At 42.4% G+C, this 22,657-nt stretch overlaps 1 protein-coding gene and 1 long non-coding RNA gene across 2 annotated transcripts in view; both read left to right on the top strand.

The window, feature by feature from the left end:
* The window catches only part of LOC310856510 (neuronal acetylcholine receptor subunit alpha-7-like), a gene marked incomplete at both ends in the record, with an annotated part of 24,491 nt that extends 19,963 nt beyond the window's left edge, over positions 1-4,528 (top strand). The window contains 3 exons of the mRNA XM_083761982.1: positions 1-141; positions 2,399-2,835; positions 4,183-4,528. The exon at positions 1-141 is cut by the window's left edge and continues 129 nt beyond it. Coding sequence (XP_083618108.1) covers positions 1-141; positions 2,399-2,835; positions 4,183-4,528 — 924 coding nt within the window. The remainder of the gene's footprint in view (positions 142-2,398; positions 2,836-4,182) is intronic.
* A 16,922-nt stretch (positions 4,529-21,450) lies between these two features.
* On the top strand, positions 21,451-22,004 carry LOC310855811. The gene is made up of 3 exons (XR_014569025.1): positions 21,451-21,514; positions 21,821-21,862; positions 21,941-22,004. It is a non-coding gene; the product is annotated as an uncharacterized lncRNA (long non-coding RNA).
* The last annotated feature ends 653 nt before the right edge of the window (positions 22,005-22,657 follow it).

Genomic DNA, 22,657 nt, shown 5'->3' with positions numbered 1-22,657 from the left:
GCCTCCTCGTCCTCCCACAACACCAACACCAACGCCTCCTCCTCCGTCGTGGTCAACACCACCATCTCCCCCCTGAGCCTCCTGCCGCCCCACCCCTCCCTGCAGCTCCTCCACCCCCACTACGCCAAACTCCAGCCCAAGGTTAGAAGAGTTTGGGATTGTTCCTTTACCCTTTACCCTATAGTTTCGTTTTTGTTAGTTTTTTTTACCTTTTTTTTCCTTCTCTAATTTAGTTAAAGGTATATTCAGTGATTTCACTCAAAAAACCTTAGGTTTCGTTTTTGGCTAGGTGGCAAAGCCTTTCATCCAATCAGGATAGAGAGCCAAAAACGAAACCTAAGGTTTTTTGACCCCCAGGGGTTAACTTAACCTAACGCTGCCAGATCCAAGAAGCTTGCTACACAAATTTGTTTCACAGCTTATTGGGATCTGGGATCGCGGAAGCAAATTCGATGACGGGGCTGTTCCTTTTTTTCAAGATACTTGGTAGATGATTGGATGGGACCGTCTGTCTATCACCGTGTGGGCGTGCAAACACAACCAATCATATTGATGTGTCTATATAGCTTCACATCCGGTTTCGCACATATCCCGCCCTTAGCTCACGCTGATTGGTTCGGTACGGAACGGATTGATGTTAGCTGAACTCCCTGAGAGATCCCAGATGGAAGCTGTGTTGGGGAACATGGTTACCCAATACCGCCCCCATCTGGCAGCGTCAGGTTAGGGTTAACTGGGGACAGGGAGGAACTCCTTATAATGGTCAGCACTCTATAGTAGAGAGGATTATCACAACAAAACAAAAAGACAAGTGATATTTGAATTAAGTGAAATCACTGAATATACCTTTAAGTTTTAGTTTGTTTTTAGAGCGGATTTGCTATAGTTTGTATTTCGTTTTTAGTTTTGTGACAATGTTTTTTTCTGCCCTTTTCAATCCGAGGTGCAAGATTGAAAAGACAGAGAGTAAGCATTGTGTAATAACTTTAAAAACAAATCAAGAAAAGATAGCATTTTTAAAGGAATATTCAGTTACAGATTCATAGGGGATTCACACTATGGTCCCGGGTGCGCACTCGGGACCACTTGGCAGATGTTGTGGTTTAGTGTGAATGATGCGTACCGTTCCCGGGAGCGGATCGCCCAACCGTCCCCGGGACCGCATGGGGGGAGGGTCTCTGGACCGTTGAAGTGTATTCAGATACGGATCGTTCCAATGTGAATGCATGCAGTCGACGAGCCAAGCGTCAACAAAAAAAAACACAGCCTCTGCACGATGCGTAACACCAGCGCATTTCTCAACGCCGCCCTTCTCCTGTTTAATCTGCTTATACGCGCAGCACCGCGCTGATCTTATTCTGCGGACTACACGTGGCTCTTGGGCTTTGCTTGGCACAGTTTCCAAAGTAAAACAAAATAATAATAATAATAATGCTAAAGTAGAATCCATAGCAAACTAATACACTGGAGCACAGAACTGACTGACACAGTGAATAGCAGGCAGGCTGACAAGTAGTATAACGGCAAAAAGCCAAAGAGGCAATGCAATTCAGTGTGTCTGGATTAATTTGAGACAATGTCGCACAGTTGATGGTCAGTGTCCGTGCGCGCCAGCCATCAAGCACACCGTCATCAGGAGGATTAAAGTGTGTTATGCAAGTGTACCCGGGTGCGCTGTTGAATCTCGGGTAATGTGAATCATGGCCATCGGGGACCAGGCAACCGTATTCGAAAACGGTTCCAATGAAACGGATTCAGTCCGTCTCAGTGTGAATCCCCTATTAGATTACCGGTATAAATAACTTGACAAAAATGAAAACTAATGGAATTTTGTCTATCATTTTGGTTAGTTTTGTAAACAGCACAACACAGTTTCAGTTTAGTTATCGTCTTTATTCTTTTCCTTTTCCAGTTTTTATTTAGTTGCAGTTACCGAAACTGTTTGTTGAATATTAGTTTTTTCGTATCTTCATATAATAGGTCCTCACTAATAATCATGAAAACATTGTGCAATTTCTTTCTACTCTGTCTGTGTCTCATAGGAGGGCTGTGGGCAGTTTAGAAACCGTCTTCCAGTGACATCATCGATGGGGAATACAAACTAATAGAAACTGCAGGCTTTCTAGTCCTGAAAAGTTGCAATGTGAAAATGGAAGCCATCATTCTCACGATAATGAAAATCCAAATATTTTTGTAAAACAATCTTGTTTAAAACAAAATCTGCCTAATGATGATGCCACTGGAAGACGGTTTCTAAACTGCCCACAGCCCTCCTATGAGACACAGACTGAGTAGGAAAAAATCGTGCCATTTTTTTCATGATTATTAGTGAGGACCTATTATATGAAGATAGGTTAAAAAGTGGTGAAGTGGTCCTTTAACCATAATAGTCCTCCAGCCGCAGCTCAACGGGCTCCTCCCCCACGAAGCCGCGTTGACCACGTTGGCGGAGCGCTGCCTGCAGTCCGCCTGGAGGCGGAGCCAGTACTCCTCCTCCAATAGGAGCCACGTCGACGAGCGAGGCGGAGGGGGAGGAGGAGAGACCCCGGTGGTGGTGCAACAACAGCAGCTGCACCACCTCCCCCCCGCCGCGACCTCCACCTCCTCCTCCTACTCCTTCTCCACGGTCAGAAGTCCTCCCTTCGAGCAGCGGGCGGCGACGCCCTTCGACCGCCGCCGCCCTTCAGACTCGCCCCAAGACGGCCAGGGCTTGTTGGCGGGAGCGGAGACGACATCATCGGCCGTGCAGGCGGGCGATGGCGGCGGCGGTCCGGTGACCGCCTCCCATGCACCGGACGGGGGTAAGGCTGCACATTATATGGTTATTGTGTCGACGTACAGTATGAACATGAGGCTGCACATTATATGGTTACTGTGTCGACGTACAGTATGAATATCAATTCAATATCAATATCAGTATCGCAAAAAAGGCCTCGGATGGATTTGTTTATACGCAGATCTAAACCCATTTTATTTGGCGAACCCGTTGTGACCTAACCCCTCCCCCTTTATCAGCTGTGGGTGCGGCTTCAGTTCAGGTGGATCACCACCCATGACCACCCATTACTAACCTGACACTGCCAGATCCAAGAAGCTTGCTACACAAATTTGTTTCACAGCTTATTGGGATCTGGGATCGCGGAAGCAAATTCGATGACGGGGCTGTTCCTTTTTTTCAAGATACTTGGTAGATGATTGGATGGGACCGTCTGTCTATCACCGTGTGGGCGTGCAAACACAACCAATCATATTGACGTGTCTATATAGCTTCACATCCGGTTTCGCACATATCCCGCCCTTAGCTCACGCTGATTGGTTCGGTACGGAACGGATTTGTGTCAGCTCAACTCCCTGAGAGATCCCAGATGAGTGGTTACCCAATACCGCCCCCCTCTGGCAGCGTCAGGTTAACCCATCACCACCCACCAGGCAAACCAGGGATACGTAATGAACTGGTGGCCGTGTCCGCATTAAAAACGTCAACAAACACTGAAAAACATCTTCCTCCTTATATAATTGTAATTACCTGATGATCATGTTTTAGGGTGGGGGGGGGAAAGAAATCACGGCACACACACTTTAAAATTAAGAGTGATTTTGACTCATTATTCTTTTAATTAATAATGTTTAGTTTTCAATGTCGTATAACACTTAAAATATAGAATATGACATTTCAACAGTAATAGACAAAAGGTGTCCTTCCTCCAAGTAGCACTGCTTGTCAAAATGTGAATTGCAGACTTGAAAAGAAAATAATCCAAGGCTCTCCGTCTTTGGTGAAACATTAAATAGTTTATTTGATGATGAGCTTAAGGCAGATAAATAACAGGACTTGCGCGTTTCGACCAAAAGGTCCTCGTCGGGGTCTATCTGCCTTGGATTCTTTTCTTTTCAAGTCTGCAATTCACATTTTGACAAGCAGTGCTACTTGGAGGAAGGATACCTTTAGTCTGTATGGTTTTACCTGTATCACCAAAGGAGGAAGGATACCTTTTGTCTGTATGGTTTTACCTGTATCACCAAAGAGCACCTATCTATGAGCCACTAACAGATCCCTGCAGCGCTTCCATTCCTCTATTTTTATTTTAACAGTAATATCGTATACGTATCGATATCGCAATTATATTTTTACATTTGCATTAGAGATATGATTTATTTATTTTGTCCATGTCGTTCGTGCAGCCTGGCCGGCGGTGGCGGTGGTGGTGGTGGGCGGAGTCATGCGGCGGAGTCCACCCCGCCCCCCGTCGGCGCCTCATTGGAGGAGGAGGAGGAGGAGGAGCTTGAGGACCAGGAGCAGAAGCTCCAGATGGCGTTGCTCCTGGCCGAGGTGCGCTACCTGGTGGAGCGCGCGCGGGAGCAGGAGCGCCGCGCGGCCCTGGCGGACGACTGGCACTTTGCGGCGGCCGTCCTGGACCGTCTCTGCCTGCTGGGCTTCGGCCTCTTCAACATCGTCTGCACCATCGCCATCCTGGCCGCCGCGCCCAACTTCGGAGAGTCTCTGTCCAAGGACTTCATCTCATTATAGCCTGCAGGGTTTCCACAAGGGCCTTTCTCGGCCCCCACCTCTCTCCCTGTGTTTTAGGATCCAAGATGGCCGCAGCACCACCAGGAGGGGTGGGGCAGAGGTGAGAGGGCGGGGTCGACATATGACCTCACTGGGCTGCATTCAAGACACCTGCCTTGTGTCTGACACCTGCCTTGTGTCCGACACCTGCCTTGTGTCCGACACCTGCTTGTGTCCGACACCTGCCTTGTGTCCGACACCTGCCTTGTGTCCGACACCTGCCTTGTGTCCGACACCTGCCTTGTGTCCGACACCTGCCTTGTGTCCGACACCTGCCTTGTGTCCGACACCTGCCTTGTGTCCGACACCTGCCTTGTGTCCGACACCTGCCTTGTGTCCGACACCTGCCTTGTGTCCGACACCTGCCTTGTGTCCGACACCTGCCTTGTGTCTGACACCCTGCCTTGTGTCTAAACACAGCTTTGATGGATGTGTTCTGCCCCCCCCCCCCCCCCCCCCCCCCCCATCAAACAAAATGTTTGGTCAAACCATATGGGCTTCCATTGGAAATGCATTGGAGTGGCCATTAAACACAGACAAACGCAAGACAGGCGTCTTGAATTTGTGAACGCAGACCAGTAATGACACACCCCTCCTGGTGCTGCGGCCATCTGGTTCCTTAAACACAGAGAGAGAGAGGTGGGGCGAGAAAGGCCCCTACTCAGTCTGGCCAGCAGGCAGAAGACTCGTATTTCATAACGTCACCTGTTACGTTATAGCCACGTTGTTGGCAATCCATGCTTCTCACTGTGAGACTCCACTCCACTCGAGAGTAAAACCTATACGGTAAAAAGCAAACACTAATTTGATTCAGTATAGTGCATTAGCCTAAACAGGTTTGTTTTTAGGTCAATGTTTGTTTTAAAAAACGCCATTGACAACGAAGCACATTTTGAAGAACATTTTCATCATGTTGTCCCTAACACAAGCATTAAATCCCATTAACAATAAAGAGTATTTAATGTTTGTTTTTAGTTCAATGTTTGTTTTAAAAACGCCATTGACAACGAAGGGACACTTTTACGTCATCTTGTCTCTAACGCAAACATTCAATTCCATTAACAATAAAGATAATTAAATGTTTGTTTTGTCACCCTTTGTTTGTCATGTTTGTTTACATCACCACAATCAACATGAGTTAGACTTTAATATATTAGCGCCCCTCACTTCACACAGGTGTGATTTTTAAAGCATAGTCTGTGAATGCATTCTCTTTGTTTTTCTTTCTATTGTTTCAGGATTGATTTTAAAATTATTTTACTTGTCTATAAAGCTCTCAATGGTCTCGCACCTTCCTACCTACATGACTGCCTGCCTAAATATGTCCCAAACCGCACCCTAAGGTCTTCCACTGCTGGCCTGCTCGCTTTGCCTAAAAAAATGGCAACAAAAAAATACGGGGAAGCAGCTTTTTGCTTCTACGGGCCGTCGGCATGGAACAAGCTCCCACTGTACCTTCGTCAGGCAGCCTCTGGAGACATTTTTAAAGCTCCGCTCAAGACCCACTTCTACAACATTGCTTTTAATTGATCTTTTTTTTTATTTTTTATTATTATTATTATTATTTTTTGTTATTCATGTCCTCACTGTATTGCATTACTGCTTGTTTTTTGTCGTTGCCTTGCTTTTCTTTTATTTTCCATTGTTCTGTAAAGCACTTTGAGCTGCATTTCATGTCATGAAAGGTGCTATACAAATAAAGTTTTATTGTTATTATTATTAAGGTTCTGATAAATCATATAGGCTCTATGCTTCCATTTTAAAATGTGTACACAATTAATGTCTGTAACTTTTCATTGTTGATCTTACGATGATAAGAACAGTATAACCACATGTAATCACAGCATTGTACATGTATCCTATTCGAGGCTATAAACAATTATCATTATTGTTTAAATATGCTTTATTTCAACTTTGAAATTGCACAATAAATACGTGTAGGGGTGCCAAAACGTTTCCCCCATGAAAACGAGAATGGCCATGACATCACTCACACACACACACACACACACACACACACACACACACACACACACACACACATACACACACACACACACACAATCAGTCATTCAGTCATTGTCTGTAATCCTCTGTCTCTCCTCCCCACTCAGACTGACAAACCCAGGCTGACATACCTGCAGCAGATTCCAGTGGCATGCACAGATAGACACTAGGGGGTGCTAGAGCACCCCCTGCCCTTTTGGCAATTTTGCTCTTAAAAAAAAGAAAGAAAAAAACGTTTTTTTTTTTGTTTTTTTTTCTTCTTAATTTGTAGTGTGTGGACCATGCGGTGACATTGATCAAATCTTGAAAAAAACGCTTCTACTATATTATTTAGGCCCCCCACAATCTAAAGCTATGTTTCTAGTGGTCAGTGGTTCTTCGATAAATAAATAAAATAGCAGACCTACAAGCTCATATAGCGCGCCACTCGGTGGCGCGCTATATGAGCTTGTAGATCTGCTATTTTTCAATAGCTAAATCACCAAAATGGGTTCCCGCCCCAAAATGCGCTGCACAAGGTGCCCTTTTTTTTTTCACTTGAGCACCTGCCCCTCTAAATGTCTGTGCACGCCACTGGCAGATTCCTCTAATTGTCCTCTGCTGCAGCCCTCTGCTATAAAAGCCAGCCAGCTCAGTGTCATGGCAGACACAGACCCAGCAACAACTCATACCCAATACCATGGCAATACTTGTTTTCAGTTAAACTTAATTTAATTTAGTTTAGTTTGCCTGGAGATGCTGGCCAAAACAGGAGAATGAGGGGGTCCCACATATAACCCTAACAGGCAGTTCCTGGTCCCATTTAGACCTGAGGACGATTCTACAAATGCCTTCTAAATCCTGACAGTTTTCTGAAAAACCTCATGTTTCTAATGTCAGTCGTTCTCAAACTATGTCATGTCAAGGACCTCCAAAAATGATATGTAATTGACGGCCAACCCCCCATCTGAACATATGTAGTTAAAAAGTGTTGTTCGCTATGAAAGAATATATAATTCAAAGATTTGCGCCACATTTTCACGATAAAAATAAATAAATGGCAGATCTACAAGCTCCAGCTCATGAGCTTGTAGATCTGCTATTTTTCAATAGCTAAAGTATAACACATAACGCTTAAAACACCAAAAGGGGTCTCCCATCCAGAATGGTGTTATACAACAGCCTCGAAACCATTAAAGATACAATATACAGCATGGGAATAGAGGACTGGAAGCGCTGCAGGGATCTGTTAGTGGCTCTTAGATACAGTAGGTGCTCTTTGGTGATACAGGTAAAACCATATAGACAAAAGGTATCCTTCCTCCAAGTAGCACTGCTTGTCAAAATGTGAATTGCAGACTTGAAAAGAAAAGAATTCAAGGTACTCCGTCTTTGGTGAAAAATAATGTTTATTTGATGATGAGCAAGGCAGATAAATAACAGGTCCTGTTATTTATTTGCCTTGCTCATCATCAAATAAACTATTACATTTTTCACCTAAAGACGGAGAGCCTTGGATTATTTTCTTTTCAAGTCTGCAATTCACATTTTGACAAGCAGTGCTACTTGGAGGAAGGATACCTTTTGTCTATATACACCATGGCCTTTGGGTCTTTTTGGAATCCTCTGAAGGTTTATTATTCCATGAAAGTGTTTTCATTTCCTTTTGAAGCCAGTCAGGGCACGTCTTCAATAAAAAGAGCGCTTTGTATGGAAGCCGGCCGTCCCACAGCACTGTGTTCCTCAGAGAATCCCACCGTCAAATATTATAATAATATAATAACAGTCTGTCTTGAGAGACTCAGACTATACTGGGCGACTGTGGCTCAGGAGGTAGAGCAGGTCGTCCAATGATCCATGGGTCGGCGGTTCGAATCCCGGCTCCTCCTCCTGTCTACATGTCGAAGTGTCCTTGGGCAAGACCCAAATTGCTCCCGATGTGCTGGTTGGTACCTTGCATGGCTTCTGCCGCAATCGGTGTATGAATGGGTGAATGTAATGCACAATCTATGTAAAGCGCCTTGGATAAAGGCGCTATATAAATGCACCATTTACCATTTACCATTTATACTCTGCAGCAGCTAGAGCAGTGGTTTTCAACCGTGGTTTTCAACATATTTCTTCTATGAATTCTGACAGAACCACTGAGCTGTAGAGAGCAGCTCTCAACACCCATAATGCATTGGGAATATCAGCGGTTGATGTTCTTATGTGGTATTGTATTATTTATGTGTTATTTAGACATGTATGGTTGTAGAGATATAATACCTAAATGATTTATTATTCATCATGTTGCTTATTTGAAAAACTGCAATTCAGAAACAGCGGCTGTGGCATACTCAACTGTATATTGACATTTAATAAATAACTACTCTTGTACAATACTTCTTTACCTTTGATTGATTGAATCCTTTATTAGGCATGAAATGTAAACACCAACGGAGTACAGTCAAACACTTGTTCATCAGTGACTTAGCCCTTATCCCAAAACGTATTTGTCTTTTGTCTTTTTTTCTTTTTTTTTTCAAAATGTTTTTCAAAATAGTAAAAAAAAAAGACGTTTAGGTGTATGGCACTGGTGAAAATAGGGCCCTTGACTAAAAGGATAGCACGAAAAAAGTTCTCTATACTGTGGTCTTGTTTCCAATCGGGTCCTATGTACTGTATTCAATTCATAATCATGACGTGAAAAACATTCAATGTCATTACAAAATATAAATTAAAAACACTATGTACGGAGTGGAAGAAAAAAGATTCCTTCGCCTGGAAAGGAGCCATATTAGGTGGTTCGGGTATACATTTTGATGCCAAGTACATGTTTAATTCCGGACTTTTAACAATATGTCTATATTTCAGTATTGATACTTTTACTTAAGTAAAGATTCTGAGTACTTTTCCCCTCCACTGGATATTTGAGTGCTTTTCTGGGGTCTACTGTATATGAAAAAGGCATCACTCCCAACCCTCATGTTGATCTTTTTGGCTGCTCAGAGAATCTCACGGCACTCCATCAGTCTGACTCTGAACAGATGACGTTTGGCACGGTCGCCGGCCAATTAAGAAGACAATGATTCTATCGGACTGCAGGCCGTCACCCTCTGCCCTGTTTTAAAACAAATAAAATGAAATGACTTAATGCGATTATTGTAATCATACAGATGGAGAGAATCCATTTCCATAGATCTGAGTCACACAAGCAATTATCGAGATTATATTATGGGACCAAAGGGTATATAATATAATAGACTGTTAAGAGGAATGGTGAATATATAGAGTATATGGAAATTAATGTAAGGATATCAGACAGTCTCCCGTCTGTCAGTGATAACACCTGTTTGTCTGTCTGATTGATTTGTTGATTGATTGATTGATTGATTGATTGATTGATTGAATACTTTATTAGCAGTCTGCAAAAAGAAGCACATAGGGAAGTGCAGTTACAAGTTAGTACAATACAAGCTCTGCTAAGAGGATTTTAAAAGCCTATACAGCTTGATTCCATTGGGGTCCTTTGTAGTCAATTAATCAAAGTTCTCTTCTCTTCTCTTCTCTCCTCTTCTCTTCTCTTCTCTTCTCTTCTCTTCTCTTCTCTTCTCTTCTCTTCTCTTCTCTTCTCTTCTCTCTCTTCTCTTCTCTTCTCTCCTCTCCTCTCCTCTCCTCTCCTCTCCTCTCCTCTCCTCTCCTCTCCTCTCCTCTCCTCTCCTCTCCTCTCCTCTCCTCTCCTCTCCTCTCCTCTCCTCTCCTCTCCTCTCCTCTCCTCTCCTCTCCTCTCCTCTCCTCTCCTCTCCTCTCCTCTCCTCTCCTCCTCTCCCCCTGTATCCTCTCCTCTCCTCTGGCAGGGCTCCAGTGGGTCGATATTTGGTATGGTATAGTTAACAGGACGCACAGGGAGTGTGGGAGTGAAAGAAGAAAGGAGGACAAAAGGCAATGAGGCTGAATGGAAAAAGGGACAGGGAGGGGGGGGGGGGGGGGGGGAGGGGGGAAAGAGAAGACAGAAAATGAGAGATAATGACAGAAGTGTGGAGAGAGAGAGAGAGAGAGGGAGCGAGAGGGAGAGAGGGATGAGAGGGAGAGAGAGGAGAGAGAGAGAGAGGGAGAGAGGGAGAGAGAGAATAATGCTGACAGAGCAAACCAAGACCAATATGCTTTAAGTTATTGGTCATTAACGAGAGAGAGAGAGAGAGAGAGAGAGAGGAGAGAGAGAGAGAGAGAGGAGAGAGAGAGAGAGAGAGAGAGGAGATGAGAGAGAGATGAGAGAGAAGGATCGAGAGGAGAGATGGAGAAGAAGTTGGAGAGAGAGAAGGGGGGGTGGAGGAGGAGGAGAGGAGAAGGAGAGAGGGGGGCAGTCAGACAGATATTTTGTGAAGCCACTATAAGGAAATCGGGACATCCTGAAAGTTCATATAATGGCCTGTTGTGGCGCTGTCATTGGACCCAGAAAAAAACCCCATATCCCCATAGAGGTCCATGTATTTGCATGGGCCCAACTTCACCTAGACTGTATTACCTTAATAAACATGGCCATGAATACTTTCTGCTTCCAGTCACTAGTTTAAAGTCTCATTTCTCATGTCATAATATTATTTTTGGAAAATGATGGTCCCATTTATTAAAAAAAATTTCCATAAAGTCGCGCATGTTCTGAGGGGCGTGGCTACCGTTACAGTCTATGAACGGGAGCCACCCCCCGTTCGAGTCAAAATAAAAACCAACTAAGAAGAAGGGGGGAAGTCCCGCCTCGTTGTCTGGGCCAGCCAATGGCCAGCTGGGCCAAAACGGATCTAGAAAGATGGCGATTTACAATACAAGGACTGACTGGCTTCATTTTACGTCCATATCAGACCCGGAGAACGCTTTGTCCATATTTTTTTACAGTCTATGTTTGGGACATAGCCATGTGATGCAATTTACATGCAGGGAAAGCAAGGTAAATACAAGCTATAATACATCAAATGCACAGAGAGAGACAGCTTTACGGATGGAAAGCTGATCTCAGAACTGATGATGTCAGGAGTACTGATTTGTTACTGAAACAGAGTCGGTTCGGACACCTTTACAAGGTATAAGACAACTTAAGTAACAACATTTAAACAAATTCATGAATATTGTTGTGCATCATGTTGATATTATGTCACTTGATAAATAATGCACACTACAGTGTGTTGAATGTTTGTCGGCTACCTTTTCGCACTGAAGAAAACTAGATAAAAACCTCTCAGCCGCTCTCTGTACTGTACTCTCTGATGTACTGTACTCTCTGTACTGTGCTCTCTGTACTGTACTGTACTCTCTGTACTGTCCATGCATTTTAACCCATTCTGACCTGAGATCAGATTCATATGAGGTTTCCGCCGGACACACGCTGGTCTGATGAACCCATTCTGACCTGAGATCAGATTCTAAAAAATGTCAGTCGCTCTTCGATTTTTCAAAAATAGCAGACCTACAAGCTCGTATCGCGCCACTCGGTGGCGCGATATGAGCTTGTAGATCTGCTATTTTTAAATAGCTAAAGCATAACATGATGCCGACACCAAAATGGGTGCCCGGTCAGAATGGGTTAAACCTCTCGGCCGCTCTCTGTACTGATTGATTGATTGATTGATTGATTGAAATATTTCAATATTTCAAGCAAAACTCAATACAAAGACTGTTAACTGTGAGTGGGGACGACCCAATTAAGTATTACACTTGTTTACAACAGGGTCCACATTGTTCAATTCATCAAAACATTTAGAGACGTACAAATAGACACTTCTATGTAGCTAAAGAACAGAACAGGAATTCATCATATAGAACAGAACAGGAATTCATCATATATCTGTACTGTACTGTCTGTACTGTCTCTGTACTGTCTACCTCTCTGTACTGTGTGACGGTGTGTTATATATATATATTTCTCTTACAGTAGGTTGTCTGGTTTAGGTACATGTTGTGTTTACTGTTTGCCCTATAGTAACCTCTGTTCTTTGTATCCAATAGGATTGGGGAGCAGAGCTAATCATGATGATCAGCCTAAGTGGCTCGCACCTGGGCCCGGGTGTCGACGCCCTATAAATGCCTGCTTCCCCAGATCTGTTCTTTCATTTGCCTCCTGCACTCCACCATGCACACGTCTCCACATTTCTGTTAATCCATACAACACGCACACACATACATTTCACTCATGCATACTACACCACTGACTACTGATCTCCACACTCCATCTGTTCAATCATGATTTATTCCTTACATTTACCTTTTGGTTAATTAATAAATTCTATTTCTTTGGTCAACTGCGTCACCCCTGTTTTTTGTTGTGTATCTTGGCACCCCCTATAGGCCAGGTACATGACAAAAGTCTATGCATTTTTACTGCAAGTACAGCTCAGAAGATCACGGTGACACCCTGAGTATAGGCAATTATAGTATAAATATCAAATATATTACAATTATAATCAAGACATGGTTTGCCATAACCTGACACTGCCAGATCCAAGAAGCTGCCATATAAAAAGGGAACTAAAATATGTCATTTCAAAACAGTATCAACCTCGCAGTGTCCCATTTTAGGATGTTTGATGCTGCATGCTGCAAGGATTGTGCGTGTGTGCGTGAGTGACGTGCGTGTGACGTGCGTGTGTGCGTGACTTGCGTGCGTGCGTGCGTGCGTGCGTGCGAGGCCATAATTATAGGCAGCCATAATGGGCATGTCATTAGACTTGGGTAGCTGTAATTCAATTAGCTCCCTGCATGCTCACTTACAGTATATCGCCTTCTGACGCTTCTCTGCCACATTCATGAGAGACCCTCATATCACCATTGTATAGCAGCTGTTATTATTTAACCTTATTTAAAGAAAATATATAGCAACAGTAATTATCATCTCGTCGTCTGCAGGCATTGTCAACAACTTCGACTTGTAGTACTAATTAACTTTCTGTGACATTGCCGCTGCTCCGTTTCCAAAATGTTAAAATGTAAAAGACCAATATTATTATGAAGAAAACAAGACGTTAAGACCGCGTTGTTTATGCCTTAATTCTGAATCAATGTATCGGTCTTTTAACATGTAATGTCTATGGAGTGAATCAATGTATCGGTCTTTTAACATGTAATGTCTATATGGAGTGAATCAATGTATCAGTCTTTTAACATGTAATGTCTATGGAGTGAATCAATGTATCGGTCTTTTAACATGTAATGTCTATGGAGTGAATCAATGTATCGGTCTTTTAACATGTAATGTCTATGGAGTGAATCAATGTATCGGTCTTTTAACATGTAATGTCTATGGAGTGAATCAATGTATCGGTCTTTTAACATGTAATGTCTATGGAGTGAATCAATGTATCGGTCTTTTAACATGTAATGTCTATGGAGTGAATCAATGTATCAGTCTTTTAACATGTAATGTCTATGGAGTGAATCAATGTATCGGTCTTTTAACATGTAATGTCTATGGAGTGAATCAATGTATCGGTCTTTTAACATGTAATGTCTATATGGAGTGAATCAATGTATCAGTCTTTTAACATGTAATGTCTATGGAGTGAATCAATGTATCGGTCTTTTAACATGTAATGTCTATGGAGTGAATCAATGTATCGGTCTTTTAACATGTAATGTCTATGGAGTGAATCAATGTATCGGTCTTTTAACATGTAATGTCTATGGAGTGAATCAATGTATCGGTCTTTTAACATGTAATGTCTATGGAGTGAATCAATGTATCGGTCTTTTAACATGTAATGTCTATGGAGTGAATCAATGTATCGGTCTTTTAACATGTAATGTCTATGGAGTGAATCAATGTATCGGTCTTTTAACATGTAATGTCTATGGAGTGAATCAATGTATCGGTCTTTTAACATGTAATGTCTATGGAGTGAATCAATGTATCGGTCTTTTAACATGTAATGTCTATGGAGTGAATCAATGTATCGGTCTTTTAACATGTAATGTCTATGGAGTGAATCAATGTATCGGTCTTTTAACATGTAATGTCTATGGAGTGAATCAATGTATCAGTCTTTTAACATGTAATGTCTATGGAGTGAATCAATGTATCAGTCTTTTAACATGTAATGTCTATGGAGTGAATCAATGTATCGGTCTTTTAACATGTAATGTCTATGGAGTGAATCAATGTATCAGTCTTTTAACATGTAATGTCTATGGAGTGAATCAATGTATCGGTCTTTTAACATGTAATGTCTATGGAGTGAATCAATGTATCGGTCTTTTAACATGTAATGTCTATGGAGTGAATCAATGTATCAGTCTTTTAACATGTAATGTCTATGGAGTGAATCAATGTATCAGTCTTTTAACATGTAATGTCTATGGAGTGAATCAATGTATCGGTCTTTTAACATGTAATGTCTATGGAGTGAATCAATGTATCAGTCTTTTAACATGTAATGTCTATGGAGTGAATCAATGTATCGGTCTTTTAACATGTAATGTCTATGGAGTGAATCAATGTATCGGTCTTTTAACATGTAATGTCTATGGAGTGAATCAATGTATCTGTCTTTTAACATGTAATGTCTATGGAGTGAATCAATGTATCGGTCTTTTAACATGTAATGTCTATGGAGTGAATCAATGTATCGGTCTTTTAACATGTAATGTCTATGGAGTGAATCAATGTATCGGTCTTTTAACATGTAATGTCTATATGGAGTGAATCAATGTATCAGTCTTTTAACATGTAATGTCTATGGAGTGAATCAATGTATCGGTCTTTTAACATGTAATGTCTATATGGAGTGAATCAATGTATCGGTCTTTTAACATGTAATGTCTATGGAGTGAATCAATGTATCGGTCTTTTAACATGTAATGTCTATGGAGTGAATCAATGTATCTGTCTTTTAACATGTAATGTCTATGGAGTGAATCAATGTATCGGTCTTTTAACATGTAATGTCTATGGAGTGAATCAATGTATCGGTCTTTTAACATGTATTAAATGTCTATATGGAGTGAATCAATGTATCAGTCTTTTAACATGTAATGTCTATGGAGTGAATCAATGTATCAGTCTTTTAACATGTAATGTCTATGGAGTGAATCAATGTATCGGTCTTTTAACATGTAATGTCTATGGAGTGAATCAATGTATCGGTCTTTTAACATGTAATGTCTATGGAGTGAATCAATGTATCTGTCTTTTAACATGTAATGTCTATGGAGTGAATCAATGTATCGGTCTTTTAACATGTAATGTCTATGGAGTGAATCAATGTATCGGTCTTTTAACATGTATTAAATGTCTATATGGAGTGAATCAATGTATCAGTCTTTTAACATGTAATGTCTATGGAGTGAATCAATGTATCAGTCTTTTAACATGTAATGTCTATGGAGTGAATCAATGTATCGGTCTTTTAACATGTAATGTCTATGGAGTGAATCAATGTATCGGTCTTTTAACATGTAATGTCTATATGGAGTGAATCAATGTATCGGTCTTTTAACATGTAATGTCTATATGGAGTGAATCAATGTATCAGTCTTTTAACATGTAATGTCTATGGAGTGAATCAATGTATCAGTCTTTTAACATGTAATGTCTATGGAGTGAATCAATGTATCAGCCTTTTAACATATAATGTCTATGGAGTGAATCAATGTATCGGTCTTTTAACATGTAATGTCTATGGAGTGAATCAATGTATCGGTCTTTTAACATGTAATGTCTATGGAGTGAATCAATGTATCAGTCTTTTAACATGTAATGTCTATGGAGTGAATCAATGTATCAGTCTTTTAACATGTAATGTCTATGGAGTGAATCAATGTATCTGTCTTTTAACATGTAATGTCTATGGAGTGAATCAATGTATCGGTCTTTTAACATGTAATGTCTATATGGAGTGAATCAATGTATCAGTCTTTTAACATGTAATGTCTATGGAGTGAATCAATGTATCGGTCTTTTAACATGTAATGTCTATGGAGTGAATCAATGTATCGGTCTTTTAACATGTAATGTCTATGGAGTGACGTCAACGCCACTAGATCTGGAAAGGGGGCGTGGAAAGGGGGCGGGGCATGGCTGTGAGACAGGCCTATAGACCTGTCTATGGGCGCGGCCATTACTGAGGGGTAATCCATGGAGCAGGTGCTCCATAGGCCAGGTGTAGCTAATCAGTGCTGCTGTGCTTAATGGTACACCTCAGTAATGGCCGCACCCAGGAAACCCTCTGTGAATCGGTCTATAGCAAACGGCGCAAAGCGAATATAATGAACATATGGACACTCCCCCAATGCGTTTGCGTTCAGCACGGCTTCCATAATACGAAAGGGCGCAGAGCGAGGCCATGATATAATAATAATAATAATAATAATAATAATAATAATAATAATAATAATAATAAAACTTTATTTGTATAGCACCTTTCATGACATGAAATGCAGCTCAAAGTGCTTTACAGAGCAATGGAGAAAAAAAAAGAAAAGCAAGGCATAAACATTAAAAAACAAGCAGTAATGCAGTACAGTGAGGACATGAATACTAAAAAATAAAAGATCACTTAAAAGCAATGTTGTAGAAGTGGGTCTTGAGCTGTGCTTTAAAAATGTCTACAGAGGCTGCCTGACGAAGGTACAGTGGGAGCTTGTTCTATGCCGATGGCCCGTAGAAGCAAAAAGCTGCTTCCCCGTATTTTTTAGTTGCCATTTCTTTAGGCAAAGCGAACAGGCCAGCAGTGGAAGACCTTAGGGGGGCGGTTTGGGACATATTTAGGCAGGCAGTCATGTAGGTAGGAAGGTGCGAGACCATTGAGAGCTTTATACACAAGTAAAATAATTTTAAAATCAATCCTAAAAACAACCGGAAGCCAGTGCAGTGATGCCAAAACTGGAGTAATATGTTCTCTCATCTTAGTTCTAGTTAAAGCGAATATGACCAAATTATGTATTACCGCATGGGTTTAGCACCTTGCTAACGGGACTGTGTATGTTTGTTTTTAGTTCAATGTTTGTTTTAAATAAAATAAAACGCCATTGACAATGAAGATAAATTATCGTTTGTTTTGTCTCTAAACACACAAACATTAAATCCCATTAACAATAAAGATAATTTAATGTTTGTTTTGACACCGTTTGTTTTACATCATCATTAAATCACCTAATCAACACGAGTTAGACACGGGTGTGTTTTTTTTTTTTACTCTCTGTGACAGTAACCCACGCCTGTAATGATTGGTTCAGTTGGACTATCAACGGAATGAGTGGCAGCCAGTGGCGTGCAAGCCTCCAGTAACGGCACGGTGTTTGCCTCATCGTAGCCTATAGAGCGTCGCAGTCCCTCCCCCTTTCAGAACGACGAGTGGCCCAGGAAATGAATCCCAATGCATTTTGCCCATAGGCTTTTCTTAAAGTATTTATTTAAAGACGGTTACAAAGCCAACTCGGATCGTGACAAATCATGACAATGAACACAATATTTTGGGCCGATCAAATCATTAGAAAGAAGAAAATAAAGGCAGGAGACAACACTATTTGTTTTGTTTTCCTTCTTATAAATTATTTGATCGTCCCAAAACATTGTGTTCATTGTCATGATTTGTCACGATCCGAGTTGGCTTTGTCTGCGGCGTAACCGTCTTTAAATAAATACTTTAAGAAAAGCCTATGGAGAAAAATGCATTGGGATTAATTTCCTGGGCCACTCGTCGTTCTGAAAGGGGGAGGGATTGCGACGCTCTATGTGTTCGGCATGCTTCTTCCTTATAGTCTACATGTTGGGTTTGGTGTTTTGCGAGATCAGCTGAATTGTGGTTCATGGAGGTCATTGGTCGTTGGGTTTTGTGACCACCATCAAAAGCTGACCTATTTTTTTTTAACATGATAAGATGACCCAAACTGCTGAGCAGTCTAAACACCGCCATATGACCAGCGAGCCAAAGCCACCCCTTTATTGACAGGCAGACGTTTATGGGATAATAGTTAAGCAGACAGACAGACAGGGGCAATAAGGTGCTGTACTGTACATGGGGGTGGGGGGTGTGTGTGTGTGTGTGTGTGTGTGTGTGTGTGTGTGTGTGTGTGTGTGTGTGTGTGTGTGTGTGTGTGTGTGTGTGTGTGTGTGTGTGTGTGTGTGTGCGTGCGTGCGTGCGTGCGTTAACTCCGCTCTCTAATGGTGCGTTCACACGGTCAGACGCAACAACGCAGTCTCTCATTCATTGTCAATGAGCCAGCGACAAGATGATGCAAAGATGCGGTCTACCAGGACGCAATGATGCATACAGTAGCTGCTCCAAATGACGCTCCCATTGGTCTTTGTGCAACACCAGTATAGAGGGTTTAAGTGGTTGAACTGTTCGTTACGTTGATACATTCCTGGACTTATTGCATCACGGTTCACGGTGTCCTGCACTGTGAGAGGCCCTGCACTATATCTGCACAGGCATCTGGAATGACGTTGACACAATACCTGTTTTCTTCCCCTTTCATGCCAGGAAACTGGTGACAAAAAAGATAAAGAAAAGAGAAGTTACTATAAGTTACAGGAGCGGTCGACGTTGTCATTGTTATAATCATGATCGCCCATGTCTGTGTCTGTGAACGTGAGAGATTAGGATCCAGCACTATATATGTTCCTGTTTGTGTAATAAACTGGGTGAACCTTTAGCGTGATACTGTCTCGTGTCGCGTTATTGTTCCCCCGGGGCCCGCCGCCGCAGTAGCCTACCGAAGGAATACTTCAACCGGATCATCACACACCACCCAGAACCAGACACTATCTGTCTGTCAGAACCACACACCACCCAGCCTGCACACACTACCTGTCTGTCAGAACCACACACACACACACACACAGCCTGCACACACTACCCGTCTGTCAGAACCACACACCACCCAGGCTGACCCAGCCTGCACACATTACCAGTCTGTCAGAACCACACACCACCCAGCCTGCACACACTACCCGTCTGTCAGAACCACACACCACCCAGGCTGACCCAGCCTGCACACATTACCAGTCTGTCAGAACCACACACCACCCAGCCTGCACACACTACCAGTCTGTCAGAACCACACACCACCCAGCCTGCACACACTACCAGTCTGTCAGAACCACACACCACCCAGCCTGCACACACTACCAGTCTGTCAAACCAGACGAGGGTCCAGTACTTAGAGTTTACAACAGTCATCAACGTCAATGTTGAAATGTGCTGTTCATTCATGAAGGCAAGCAGTCCTTAGGGGCATAGGGTACACCGTACACCCATAGGGTACACCCATAGACATCCTTAGGGGCATAGGGTACACCCATAGACAGTCCTTATAAGGGCATAGGGTACACCCATAGACACATAAAGGCTAGATGGCTCAAGACGGAGTCTCTGGCGTATATATTCACCCGGCGGCCATCTTGCTGAGGGGCTACAGTACAGTATGTCCAATGGCAGCTCAAACTAAAATTGTCATATCTCGCTCAAATCAACGTGGCTATGATTCAGGACGCTTATCTGCTTAATTTAGTTTTTTATATGAACGTCGTAGAAAAGCATATATGTCTCTGACGTTTCTAACAAACCAAACCATTTGAAAATCGGTTGAAAATTGAGCAAGTTATGGTTATTTAAAAAGTATACATGGTAAATGGTGCATTTATATAGCGCCTTTATCCAAGGCGCTTTACATAGATTGTGCATTACATTCACCCATTCACGCACACATTCATACACCGATGGCAGCGGAAACCATGCAAGGCACCAACTAGCACATCGGGAGCCATTAGGGGTTCAGTGTCTTGCTCAAGGACACTTCGACAGTAACTCTGGGGGAGCCCGGTTTCGAACTGGCAACCTTACGGTTGCCATCCAGGCACTCTACCCCTGAGCCACCGCCGCCCCTAGACATGCCCGCCATAGACACAATGTTATGCTGCCCCGAGGTAAGATGGTCGCAACGTAGCAACGTCGCTCTCCATTGGCCAGAACGCGGGTGAGCCATCTAGCTTTCTTCTATCTATGAGCACACCTTCCATGTCACTGATCACATGACCCCAACAATCAATGATCCAGTTCCAGGCAACACAGAACGGGGGATTTCCACTGTGTGTATTTTCACACAACTAAAATCATCTGCTGAATTCTTCGGACCGGAAACGTCACCACACAGCAGCTCTAAGTGACATGGTTAAATGTTGAAACTGAGTGGTATTCCCCTTTCACTCTTCCTTTTAACTGCACATGTTGAGAGCTCGCACCACATACAATGAATTCACCCATGTCTATTATTTTTCTTTACATTGATTCTAATCATTATCCACTCACTCAGATCAGTTACAACACTGGAATTTGAATTAAAATCATATCCATGCAATGATGATCATTTAGTGATTTGGTGAAATTTTATTTAAGTTCAAATGGCTTTCAAAGGGGCGCCCGCTGGCAAAGTGGTCCAGGCGCATGCCAAGACTTTGCCAGTTGCCTACCTATGGCCTAGAGGACTCGATCATCGCACCATTATACGATGAATGAATTCACCCCCATTTTACATTGATTCTCATTTTTATCCACTCCCTGTGCAGATCATTTACAACAGTGGAATTTGAACTAAAGTCATGTCAATGCGATGATGACCATTGAGTTATATATTGATTAACAAAACAAGCATAGCTCTGTTGTGCTCTGTTTCCTGTTATGAGAAAAAGGTTTCTTAAATAAAGACTCATGCATGTTCACAGTCTTCATACATTCTGTGGTTAAGTGTTTTCTGGGTGTTCTGCTTTTGCGTGTGTGTGTGTGTGTGTGTGTGTGTGTGTGTGTGTGTGTGTGTGTGTGTGTGTGTGTGTGTGTGTGTGTGTGTGTGTGTGTGTGTGTGTGTGTGTGCATGTGCGTGCGTGTGTGTGTCAAAAGTATATATGAAAGCACTTGTGTGACAGCGTTAAAGTGAGCCCGGACAGCTGCCCAGTCTGTTCTGCAACGGTGAAGACTAATGTGACAAGATAAGAACGTGAGTAACAATAACAAACATATTCATGAATATTGTACATTATATGGTAATCACTCAATTGATGCATATATTGTGTACATCATTAGCCTGCATGCATGCTTTAACCCATTTTGGGCAGGATCAACCCCTTTTGGTGTTAGCATTATGTTATAATTTAGCTATTTTTTTTTTTAAATCGAAGAACCACTGACATAGAAACATGGCTTTTTCAGAAAACTGTCAGGATGTATAGAAGACATTTTTTGAATCTGATCTCAGGTCAGAATGCTTTAACTCTCTGTGACATGTTTTGTGTTGTTTCTTAAGATGTCTAGCGGCTCAAAGGAGCGTCGGTACGTTAGAGGAGACGTGGAGGAGGAGGAGGCAGTGTACGTCAACGATAAGATGTCTGGCGGCTCAAAGGAGCGTCGCTACGTTAGAGGAGAGCAGGAGGAGGAGGAGGCCGTGTACGTCAACGTAGAGAGGCTCCAGAAGGCTACGGGAAACCAAGGTCTGTATAGTGACACAGTTAACCCATTCTGGGGGCGGGAACCCCTTTTGGTGTTTTAAGCGTTATACGTTTAGCTATTGAAAAAATAGCAGATCTACAAGCTACGAGCTTGTAGTTGCACCACTAGGTTCACACGGGTGTGATTTTTTACTCAAATATTTGCTTCTGGGGGGGGGGGGGGGGGGGTCCTTGGAACAACAATATTTTCAGATGGGGGTCGGTGGCCAATTATCTTTTGGGGTCCTTGACATGAAATATTGAGCACCACTGATATAGAGACATGGGTACTTCAGAAAACTGTCGTGATTTAGAAGATATTTTTTAAATTCTAAATGGGTGTCTCTTTCTCTCCCCTCCTCCTAGTTTGGGGGGTGAAGGGAAAATATAACCAGTTTGCTGGAGCTTATAGCCTGCCCTATACTGTATAATGCATTGCATCTTTCATATCACACAATTTTGTAACCCATGCACATTTTCACCCAGTGTCAATATATCTAATGTAATCCTGGGCTCTACACTCCCTCTGTCAACCCGGGGATAGTGCAAGGGACTGACCTCATGCTTCCTTCCATGCATGAGGAGTCCGAGCCGCATTGCATCATTCATGACCACCAGTACTTATACTATTTTCACCTTGAACTGTACTAACTGTA

Source organism: Protomyctophum parallelum (genome assembly GCF_964188405.1).
Source record: "Protomyctophum parallelum genome assembly, chromosome: 3".
Classification (NCBI taxonomy): Eukaryota; Metazoa; Chordata; class Actinopteri; order Myctophiformes; family Myctophidae; genus Protomyctophum; species Protomyctophum parallelum.
The sequence above is the reverse complement of the archived record's forward strand: the minus strand, read 5'-3'. Positions and strand labels throughout refer to the sequence as shown.